Below are 11,745 nucleotides of genomic sequence, written 5' to 3'. Positions count from 1 at the left end.
GACTTTTTTTTTCTGCAGAGAAGGACCAAAGCAGGGAAGCTCGACTTCTGCCACGAAGACGAAAGCGCGCGCGCTCGAGATCTCTCTGTCTCCTTCATTTCCCTCGCTTCGGCGCTCTGCCCCCCCCGTTCTGCTTCTTTCATCCGAGTCTCGGTCGATTTCCTCCTCTTCTCGCTATCGTTTTTTCTCTATCTTCTCTCCCAAGCGAGAAACAAACGGTATCAAGGAGTTCTCGCCGCCTGGGCGCGCGCTCTGCCTTTTTCAATCTGCGTTTCTCTCGTCAGTCTCCTTCCCGAGAGACTCGGAGGGGAAGAGGCTCGAGCGGCTGCTTCTTCGCTCCTCTTTCTCCTTCTTCCCGTCTGTCTCCTGTCTCCTCCCCAGAACTCTCCCTTTCCTCTTCTTCTTTTCCTTTCTTCTTTTCTTCTTCTTCCTCTTCTTTTCTTCTTCTTTTCCTCTTTTTCTTCGTTTGTCGCCTTTTCGAGTTGAGTGAAGAGTTCTCCTCTGCGTCTGCAAGATGAGGAAGCGCGTGGATCCCCGCGTTCGGACGCTGGTGGAGAACTGCATTCAGCTGGGGCAGCGTTCGTTCTTCGTGATCATCGGAGACAGAGGATCGGAGCAGGTCGTCAACTTGCACTACCTCCTGCACCGTTACTTCCCGGCGCAGAAACCGAGCGTCTTGTGGTGCTACAAGAAGGATTTGGGTTTCTCCTCTCATCGTCGGAAACGCGCAAAGCAGGTCAAGAAGAAGATCCAGCGTGGACTCTACGATCCCAACATCGACGACCCGTTTGAACTCTTCATGTCGTCCACCAATGTGCGCTTCTGCTACTACAAAGACTCCCATACGGTCCTCGGGATGACGACAGGAATGTGTGTTCTCCAGGACTTCGAGGCCATCACGCCCAACATCCTTTGCCGGACGGTCGAGACCGTCCAGGGCGGAGGCATCATCTGTCTCCTCCTCAGGTCCTTCGCCTCGCTCCAGCAGCTCTACGACCTCAGCATGGACATCCACGGCAGGTGAGAGAGCGACGCAGAGGGAGCGAGGAGCGAGAACAGGAGAGAGCGGAAGAGAGAAGAACACCAGGGAGAAGACGAGGGAACTCTCACCCCGGTGCGAGAACAAGAGGGAGAACGCGAGAGTTTGAAGGCAGAGGTTAAACGGCTGGCCACCCGAGAAACAAGGCGAAGAGACGCAGGCAACTCCCGTCCCCCATCCCCCACCCCCATCCCCCCCCATCCCTCCCCCCCCACCGGCACTCGCTGTCGCAGTTTTTATGAGTTCTGGTTCACGGGCTGTCTCCGGGTGTTTTCTGCTGTCGCTGCAGGTTCAAGACCGAGCGCTTCAGCCAGGTCAAGCCGCGGTTCAACGAACGCTTCATCCTCTCTCTGGCTCGATGTCGGAACTGTCTGATGGTTGACGATGAGTTGAACGTTCTGCCACTCACGTCTTTCTCTCAGACCCTGCGTTCGCTGAAGCCGGGGATGCAGAGCGAAGCAGCTGAAGGCGCCTCGGCAGGTCTGCCGCCAGGCCTGCCGCCAGACGCCGCCGAGGCTCTGGCTGAGAAGAAGAAGCGGACGGAAGAACTTGAGGCGCTGAAGCGCGACTTTCAGGAGACGCCTCCTGCGGGGCCTCTGGTCAACCTCTGTCTCTCTGTCGACCAGGCGAAGGCTGTGCTGGCCTTTGTCGATTGCCTGGCTGCTCAGGCCAGCGGGAAGAAGGACGCCGCAAACTGCGCGGCGGCCGACACTCGTGGAAACGGACTCAGCGCTCTGACGCACTTGGGTCAAGTCGCCCACCAAACGTTCGCGCTCACGGCTGCGCGAGGTCGCGGCAAGAGTGCAGCGCTCGGCCTCGCTGTCGCTGCAGCAGTCGCCTACGACTACACCAACATCTTTGTCTCTGCGCCGTCGCCGGAAAATGTCAAAACTCTCTTCGAGTTTGTCGTCAAAGTGAGCCACAGGCCGCTGTATGAGAGATGGGGGAGACCTCGGACGGTGCGTGTGTTTCTGCGTGACTTGCGCGTCGAGTTTCCGAAGGAGGGTGGGGGGCTCTGTGGGTTCTTTTCGCTCTTAGGCGTCCCCATCGGATTCTCCGCACTCGTCGTTTTCTGTTCACTTCCCCTCTCCCCGTCTCCTGTATCTTGTACCTCTTCGTTCCCTGTGTCTTCTTCATCTCTGGATGGTCTCCTTCGTTTCCGCGTCTGCAGGGTGTCGCGCCTCTTCTCTCTCTCCCCTTGCGTCTCCCGTCCTTTCCTCGTCTCCGTTCGGTTTTTTCTCTCTGGGCTTGGCGTTCACACGCATTCTTCGTCTCGTCTGCTTCGTCTGCTTTGCGGCGCAGGGACTCACGGCTCTCGGACTGAAAGAGCACCTTGACTTCAGTGTGAGTCGCGAAGACCCAGGCCTGGCGGCTGCGGCTCACGCGTCGCACAGCAGCGGTGTGTCTTCGTCGGAGAACAACAGCAGTCGTGGAGGCGCCAGTCGCCTCATCACCGGAGTTGAGGTTCACAGAAGCCACAAACAAAAAGTGACGTTCGTCTCGCCACACGAACGAGAAGGTCTCGGACATGCAGACTTGCTCGTCATCGACGAAGCAGCTTCCATTCCTCTCCCCATTGTCAAGTCCCTGTTTGGTACGCGTCCTGCAGCGCTCTTTCGCTTTCGCGCCTTCTCGCCCGGTGGCTCTTGGTTCCTCTTGGCGCGCTCTTTCGCTGTCGCTTCTCCGCGGATGCCTTTCCCTCGCGCCTTTTTTCTCTGCGTGTCTGTCGTCGCCTGGAAGAGAGGCTTCGCCGGATTCAAGGCAACAAGAGATTGAGTCTGTGCTTGTCGGTGGTGGAGGGCCTCGCCGGGTGGTGTCATCGCGCGTTCGTCCGCTGTCTCCGCTTCACACTTGTGCAGGTCCGTACGTCGTTCTTCTCTCGTCCACCATCCACGGATACGAGGGAACAGGGCGCGCACTCTCCCTCAAGTTGATTCAAGACTTAAAGCAGAATAAGTTGTCGTCGTTGAGCAACAATCCCAAAGGCGGTTTCCTCGCCAGGACTCTGAAGCAACTGACGCTGACAACTCCCATTCGTTACTCCGTGGGCGACGGCGTCGAAGCCTGGCTTCACGACCTTCTCTGTCTCGACGCCACTGATCCGCCGAAGCTGTCGGATGTAAGGCACCAGCGTCGCGAGAGATTTCCTTCATCTTCACCCGTTTCGTGACTTCTCTCCACATTTTCCTTGGCACTCCTCCACCCGTTCCTTGACATCGCTCTTCCACCCTTTGTGGCGGTCTCTGTCTCTGCCGTTTCTGGTTTCTCAGTCTCGTCTTTATGCGTCGCGCCCATGTCTCGTCCACTGTCGTTTCGCACCTTTCTCGTTGAATCTTGTCTCTGTTCCCCTTTTTCTTTTTTTTCTCTGCAGGCTGCACTGCCGCCTGCGTCGAAGTGTGACCTGTACTTGGTCGACCGCGATGCCCTCTTCTCGTTTCACGAGGCCTCTGAGGCTTTCCTCCACAATCTCCTGTCACTCTTTGTCTCCTCTCACTACAAAAACAGTCCGAACGACTTGATGCTGATGGCCGACGCACCGGCGCATCTCCTGTTTGCTCTTCTGCCGCCTGTTGACGAAAGAACAGCCACCGTCCCCGACATCTACTGCGCAGTTCAGGTAGAAATCCTTCTCTGCAAGTCGCGAACGCTGCAGTGAAGCGGCTTCTGCACACCGCGAACGTCTACACGAAGGACCTCACTGCCCCTCGCTTCGCGCGCAACCACTCGCTTTCGCTCCCCGATGGAAACGCCTGTCCTTCTTCCGACTCATCCAACCCTACTTTGGGACTATATATATATATATATATATATATATATATATATATATATATATGTATTGTTGGCATGTATCAAGATATATATATATATATATATATTGACTTGCAGGTTCATACACATATATATATATATATATATATATATATATGTATATATATAGACTTATAGATGCATATACATATGTGTATGCGATGCAGTCGTAGGTGGCTGTGTGACTTTTGCTTTGATGCTATTGTTTTCGAACGTTTAGGTTTCCATCGAGGGACATTTGTCGAAACAAGCAATTCAGCAGGCTCTGGGTCGAGGCCTGCGACCGTCTGGGGACCTCATCCCGTGGACGTTGGCACAGCAGTTCGCCGACGAAGACTTCGGCGCTCTGACAGGAGTGAGCACTGCATACAGAGGTCACAGCGCGTGCAGCACCGCGTCACTTTCATGAAAGCGACATTTTCTTTTGCAGATGCCCAACACGGTCATCCAGTCAGCTACATCCCCTCTGCAGGCGTATGTGCGATGAGCAACGCCCTAACATGTACTCAAACGCATAAACGTACACCTGCATATATATATATATATATACATATTCGTGTATGTGGATCGAGCGAGAACATTCACCTATGAGTACAAATACATATGTATGTGCACCTTTAGCGAGCGAACGCATTCAAGTGAATATATATATATATATATATGTATATATATATGTATATATATATGTGTATATTTGCAGAAAATGTGTGTAGATATTATGTGCACGTGTGGCAGTAGCGGGGCGAGTGGATAAATCGCAACGTGGATAGGATGTCGAGGTGTGGGGCGCTGAAGAAGGAAGCCGCGAAGCGTGAGGACTGGATTTGCAGATGGCAAAGAGTCCCTTTGGAGGCCTCGGAGTTCGCTCACAAAGAAGGCTGCGTTTTCTTTTTTCAGGCTCGCATCGTCCGAATCGCATGTCACCCGTCGCTTCAGCGACTCGGCTACGGTACGGCCGCGATGCAGCAACTGATCGACTTCTTCGAGATGAAAGGAGTTTCTCTGAAAACCGAAGGGAAGAACGCACTGTCGAACTCTCTCCTCTCTTCCTCGCAAGGCGGAGACGAAGAGGACGACGAAGACGAAGAGGACGACGAAGACGAAGAGGATGAAGAGGACGGGGAAGGGGGCACTCCAGCGAAGGGTAAGAAGAAGGGTGACAAGCAGGCTGAGGAGGAACAGGTACGTGACGCGTCTTCTGCTGCCGCATCGGCGTCGCATGCCTCCTCTCCAGAGGCCGCAAAGGTTTGGACGAAAAAAGCCTTCAAACCGCGGCCGGCGCCGCCGCTTCTGTCGCCCTGTCGCTCGACGCGCCCAGACTTCAGCATCGACTACTTCGGTGTTGCCTTTGGTCTCTCTTCGTCTCTCTTTCGCTTCTGGACGCGGAGGAACTTCGTCCCCGTCTACGTGCGTCAAACAGTGACAGACGTCACAGGCGAGTTCAGCTGCATTCTCTTGCGCCCCGCGGAAGTCGAGGGTAGCCTGTGGCCGGGTGAAAGTGACAAGACCGGCGCGGCGGACGACCGGGGAGGCGACGAGGATCTGCGGAGAAAGAATCGGTGGCAGGGCATCGAAACCGGCCGCGCTGCGAATGAGGTGAGCACGGGGGGACGGGAGGCCGGCGCGAGATTCCAGACAGGAAGGAACGAAGCAAAAATGGTGAAGGGAACACAGCATAGGAAGGCAAACACAGAGACAGAAAGCAAGGTGCATCGCGACCTCGCGGCTACGGCTAGAAACGACAGGAGTTGCTGTTCCTTTGCTTCGCAGTGGGTGGAGTTTGCGTTTTCGGCTGGTCTCCGTTCGACGCGGCCACTGAAGGCGAGAAGGAACGTAGATAGGATTTGAAGTGAGCATCCCTTTTTAAGAGAGCTGATCGTCACAGGATTCGCGATCGCGCCCTGTCGAAGATGTCCAATCAAAAGGCAAAGAAACACTGGGAGATACCGAAGGCGCTGAAGTCGTCTCCGAAAGGCTCAGCGTCTCTCCCCCGGAGAGACTGTACCACTGTCCCCTCGCTGCTGTCACGAGAAGCTCCCAAACGAGGGAACGTAGACGAGACACACAATCCATGGCTGGACGATTTCTGTTCCCTTTCGTGATTCGCGAATCCCCGTTGACGCATCCTCTCCGCTTACAGTTACTTGGACAGTAGCGAGACGTTTTGTTGTCTGCGATGCATCGACGCAGACGGGGACGTCGTAAAACCGTGTATGGCGTACGCCCTCTACCTTAATCCCGTCGGAGCGTTTTTAGGAAAGCTGAGATCTTTTCTGGAAGCTGTTGCGCTGCGGCTTTCTTTCCTTCTGGGGTGTTCCCTGCTGTCTGCAGCTCGTCGGCCGCCGCGGCGGGATCTGGCTGTCGGCGTTTGCAAGCGATTTCCGAGCTCGATTTCTGCAACTTCTTGGAGGCGCGTTCCGACGACTTCCCGCGTCGCTCGCCCTCTGTCTCGTCACGTGCTCGTCCAAGCCACGAGACAATTCTGAGGCTCCAGGCTCCAAAGAAACGTCGATCTTTCCTCCTCTTTCTCTCGCAAATGTAGGCACTCCGGCGAGGCCTCGGTGAAGAGCGAACGCGAAACTAGGGAAGATCAAGCGGGGAGGGCGGTGAAAACAGAGAGAAAGAAGATCAAGCGGGGAGGGGGGTGAAAGCAGAGAGAAAGAAGGTCAAGCGGGGAGGGGGGTGAAAGCAGAGAGAAAGAAGGTCAAGCGGGGAGGGGGGTGAAAGCAGAGAGAAAGAAGATCAAGCGGGGAGGGGGGTGAAAGCGGGGAGAAAGAACAAGGAATAGAGGAAAGAAGGCGCCGATTGTGATTTGCTTGTCGACATCTTTTCGGATGTGTGTCTGTTTCGTTCCTGCAGCTGCCGAATTTCTTCTCGAGCCACGACCTTTCGCGCCTGCGAAAATACGCGCAGCAACTCGCAGACTTGCCGCTGATTTTGGATCTTCTGCCCACTCTCGCGGCTCTCTTCTTTAACGACAGATTCCCCCCTCTTGCCGCCTCCTCAGTGACTCTATCTCACCTCCAACAAGTCGTTCTCCTGGCCGTCGGCCTTCAACGGAAAACGCGTAAGAAAGGAGAAGGAAACAACGAAGAGGCAGAAGAGAGAGCAGAGAAGGAAAAGGGAGCACAGAGATGTGCCATGCATGCAGGAAAAGGAGAGTTGAGAATAGGACGAAAAGAAAGCGATTTGAAGAAATGTGTGAGTGGTGTTCTCAGCCGACGACGTCTCGACGGAGTTCAACATTCCTCCAAACCAGACCTTGGCACTCCTCAACAAGACAGTCCATAAATTTGTTGGTTTTTTCCAGGTGAGTTAGCGATTTCGTTTTCGCACGGTCTTGTCCCGAACCTCTCGGTTTCCCCCTCTCTTTCGTCTCCACAGCAGGGTCCGTCTGGAGAATGTGACGCCTCCCTGCTTCGCATTCTCCAGCCAGGTGCCATTGCTCGAACTCGTCGTTCTCTCTCTCGGTGACGCTCTTTCTCGTTGTGTTTCTTCTCCGCTGTCGAGTGCCTCTCTGGCTTCCTCCCGATGCCTGTGGGCGTCCCTTTCGTCACCTGCGTTGACCGCCTCACATCGAACGTGCGGTTCCTGACACCTGGAGACGCTTCGTCAACAGTCTCTGTCTCCACTTTCATCGGTCTCGTTTCCGACCTCCCGGCGCGTTCTGAAGACGACTCCAGTTTTCCTGTCCGTGAACAGTCGAACCTGAAGCACAGACGACTCCCTTGGAACTGCAGGTTTAAAAACTTCCAGGAGTCGCTCTTGCGTCGAGAGTCACTTTCCTAGGTTTCTTGCACACGACGCGCGTTCAACATGGAGTTCGAGAAGTCTGAACAGGGTGGGAGTCGAGGTTGCTGCAACAGTTGTGTGTTTTCTCTCCGCTGCTTGCGATCTCTGCGTCTCTCTGCCTCTTGCGTTCGAGCGGCGCGCCGCCGCCGCTCCGGGAGCTCAGCCGGAGTCGCGCGTTGTGTGTTTGGACTTGGCGAGGCTTCGTCGCGCCTCCAGAGAGCCGTTCTGTGCGTTCCTGCGCGTCCTCAGAAATTGCAAGAAGCGCAGGTCGAGGCAGAAGTCGACTCTCAGTGGGGCGTCCGCAGTGCCGCGTCGCGGCGGCTCGTCGTCGAAGGCGGCGGAGCTTTGCTCGGAGAACTGCCATCGCAGAGTTTCACCGAAGAGCTTGCAGATGAAGCCAAGAAAGTGAAGCGGCAACAGAAAGTCGAGTTGAAGAACCTGCTCGAGGCTCTCGGAGGCGAAGAAGCCATGAAGGTGAGCGAGAAGAGAGACAGAAGTCTCGAATTCGGGTGACCTCTCCACGGGGCTGCAACTGCCACTCGAGCGTTTAGACATCTTCGTCCGAAGCGTCGTCTGCACGTATGGTGTCTCTCCCAGTCTCGGCTAGTTGTATGTCCGTCGTCTTGCCTTGCATGCGTAGTAGCATAGACCTCAAGACTTCGAGGCTGACCCAACGCGGTCGCGACAGAGACGAAGATATCGAAGCTTCGCTTTCTAGATCCGCCGTACAGCGTGTTCCGCCCCGGGCAAATGAAGGCTGGTTCTCTCTCCTTTTTTACGCATGTTGACCTAAATGTCCGACCTCACGCATCTCCCTGTAACTCGAAAGTCCACACCCCATTCAGTCTGCAGGGACTGAAAAGCGGCCACTGGATTCGCGCGCGTGCAGGCCGCGTTGAGTTTTCGCAGACGCTGCCTGTGGAAACGCAGAGGACTGCTTGCAAGTGAAACGAAAACTTGGTCAACGTTCCTCTTCTTGTCTTCCTTTCGTTGAGGCAGTGGGAGGAACATGTTCTACGGTGTGAATGTTGCGCTTTTGCGAATCTGAACCGTTCCACGACATCTCGGGGTCGCGCGACACGAGCGCTCCACCCGTCTCCGTTTTCGCCGCTTTTGCCTGCAAAGCGAATGTCGATTTGTCTGTAAAAGCGAGCCGAAAAAAGAACTGTTTCCCTCAAGCGACCTTGCGGCCAGCGCAAACGCTGACGAGGTGCCGATGCAGTCCGAGAATCCGAACGCGGAGTCTCATCCCCAGCGTTCTCGACGATGGCCATATACTGTGGAGATAGTCTGTGACGGGGATTGGTCATCACAGAGCTCTCGAACTCTTGTCATTGTCTTCAGCAACTTTGGGGGGGATGGTGGTTTGTAGCAGCCTTAGGGAGAATGTGGGCGTCTTTCTAGGGTGTGTCAGATCCTGCGCCCTCGACTTTGGGTTCACATCTCGAAGGTCCTTGCTCTCCGAATCGAAGCTCTCTTGTTCTTTTCATTGTTCTCGTGTGTTTCATTGCGTCAAGGGCATAGTGGCATCGTGTCTCTGCCAAACCGACACTGGAATGCGAGCTGTCCAGCAATCGCGTAAATTTCTCCTTGGCTCCATCCTCGCCAAAAACTTCCAAAGCCTCTCACACAACGGCCTTCGAGCCTCCAGAAGGGGGTGTTAGATCTTTGCATTTTCTCCAACCGAACGGGAACTGTGCCTGTACGATTGTTCGAAGAGCATGAAGAAGCGTCCACCGTAGCGAGGTTCGTTGACTCTGCGTTTTAACGCGTCCGTGCTCATACGTCTTCAGGAGCTTATCCAATTTCGGTCTTCCTTTCACCTTTTTACTGGCTTACTTTTAACTGTGATGTACTGCATTTCGCATGCGCATGCGTCGCTGCAAAAGCGCGTTTCCCCGATGCGTTTTCAGTTGCGCGCTTGTCTCCTTGTCGCATTTCCAGGAACACTCGATGGACGCCTACACCGAAGAAGACTTCAACGAGGCTGTCGGCGCCGCGAGGCCAGGTTCCCTTCAGGCCAGCACAGGTGAGAAAACGAGTGAAGTGACATTTCGCTGGAATCGAGACACAGAAGATGGCGAAAAGACTCAGACTGCGGAGAAGCAGAGGCGAGCGAACCTTTCAGGGACAGAGAGAGATAATGCAGAGTTTCAAACGTACCAGTCATTCTTCCTTTATGCTTCTCCCCACGGTGAGGAACCGGTCGCGGAGTCTACATTGTAAGTCTTTAGACGTCTGAGTCTGTAACTCCTTGATGTTCAAGAACTGTGACTACAGCTTCCGCGGCTCTGATCGTTCACCGTGTCAAGCAACTGATTCGTCTTAGAGTGGCTGCGGTGCGATAGCTGTTCCCAGGAAGCATGTCCGCGTATCTAAGTATTCGAGACCGGCAGTCATCGTGCAATATGCTCGAGCGAGATTTGGAAGTTTTTGGCGACTTCAGGTTTTCAGTTCGGAGCTTGAGAGGTGGAAGCGCGCAAGAGAGAAACGTAGGAGGACCGAGTGTTTTATCTGTTTCTGTTGAATACGAGTGACACCCGGACTCACACTCTTGCTGTCTTCATGGGAGCGAAGAGTGACGCTATATGGATCTATATAAAACGGCTTCCACACAAGGTTCTTCGTGCTCTGCCTTCAGTTCTTCGCGTTCACTCGCCTTTACGCAACTCGTTTTGTGTCTCTGCCGGGATGTTCTGTTACGCCTTACTGCAGCTTCTCGGGTCTTCTCATTGAAGCGTAAGAATCCGAACAAAGGACAGAAGAACGGAGGGACAGGAGAAAAGACCGGCGACGGAGGCGAGAAGAAGAAACAGAAACGCGACTTTGGATCCTTCAACAAAAACAAAAACAAGCACAAAGTCTACGCGAATCGATAAAAAACGTCGCCGGACGAGCATAGCCGCGAAAACCAGTGCAGCGTTTGACAGCCGGAGGACCGATGTCCGAAGCTTTGTGTGTGCGTGGAGTTCGGTTTCTCGATTTTGCGACTTGGCGTGTCATGTTTGTCAAAGCAAATCCTCGATATCTCTTTTCTATTCCACGGGTCCTCGTGGTCGCGCTTCTCTAACCTGCAAATCCTAGCTACCTAGTGAGAACGAAACGTCTCTCTACCTATATGCATATGCATACTTATATAATCTAGGTACATGTGCATAGGGAGATCGAAAGACTGATAGAGATGCCGACGTGGAGAGAGCTCGATAGATACAGGCCTACGCAGAAATCGATAGTAGATAAGTCTGCATAAGAGAGCGATCGACCGACAGGAAATCGTAGAAGGCTGCCGATAGATAGGTTTGCATATAGAGATACATTTGCGTGCGAAAGCAAAGAACCGCAACCGCCTTCTTCTACTGTCCCTTTTAAAAGGGATTGCCTCTTCTCTCGCGTCTGACATAGAGGCAGGAATCACTCAATACGCCTCTCAAAAGTTCGCTCTCTTTTCCTTGAAGAAGCGTCTTCGCTGTTTTCGGGAATGCGCAAGAGACCGCTGTCGTAAACATAAGGCTTTTCTTCTGATAACGAAGAGAAGGCAATCCGCTTCCACTCTCTCTCACTCGACCCTCAGCTGCCCATATGTTTCCGAATTCCCATATATATATATATATATATATATATATATATATATAGTATTAATAAATATATATATATATATATATTATATTATATGATACATACATTATATATTATATATTATATGGTTACAATACGTTTATATATATATATATATATATATTTATACACAACATTATATTATATATCTATATATGTATACATGTATGTGCATATGTACGTATATATGTATATGTATGCACACGTTTATGTTTCGTACAAGTGTGGGTAGCCATCTATGACGGCTGGACTCTATCGCTGCGGAGTTTGCGTGGGCTGAAGAGAGAGAAGGAATCTCAGGTTTTTCCGCAACGCCTCATGGACCGAGGAAGGCCATCAGACACGCAAATATGAATCTTTACACACGAAGATGTAGACAAATCGTTGTAGATACAGTGCCTTTCTCAGCACGCACAGGTGTAGAAACAATAAAGACTCTAGGGTGATTAATGTCCGTAGCGACGCCATTTGACTCGGTGCGGCGACAGTCT

At 53.2% G+C, this 11,745-nt stretch overlaps 1 protein-coding gene across 1 annotated transcript; it reads left to right on the top strand.

The window, feature by feature from the left end:
- Positions 1 to 27: 27 nt before the first annotated feature.
- On the top strand, positions 28 to 11,216 carry TGME49_218610 (ATPase (DUF699) protein). Its single transcript, XM_002370604.2, has 13 exons — positions 28 to 1,020; positions 1,329 to 1,953; positions 2,342 to 2,633; positions 2,899 to 3,158; positions 3,411 to 3,656; positions 4,068 to 4,202; positions 4,745 to 5,443; positions 6,179 to 6,385; positions 6,707 to 6,914; positions 7,066 to 7,157; positions 7,889 to 8,113; positions 9,584 to 9,668; positions 10,355 to 11,216. The coding sequence occupies exons 1-13, from the start codon at positions 515 to 517 to the stop codon at positions 10,516 to 10,518; spliced, it is 3,744 nt and encodes a 1,247-aa protein (XP_002370645.1). The 5' UTR covers positions 28 to 514; the 3' UTR covers positions 10,519 to 11,216.
- Positions 11,217 to 11,745: the final 529 nt, after the last annotated feature.

This window comes from Toxoplasma gondii, chromosome XII, assembly GCF_000006565.2.
Source record: "Toxoplasma gondii ME49 chromosome XII, whole genome shotgun sequence".
NCBI classification, from domain to species: Eukaryota; Apicomplexa; class Conoidasida; order Eucoccidiorida; family Sarcocystidae; genus Toxoplasma; species Toxoplasma gondii.
The sequence above is the reverse complement of the archived record's forward strand: the minus strand, read 5'-3'. Positions and strand labels throughout refer to the sequence as shown.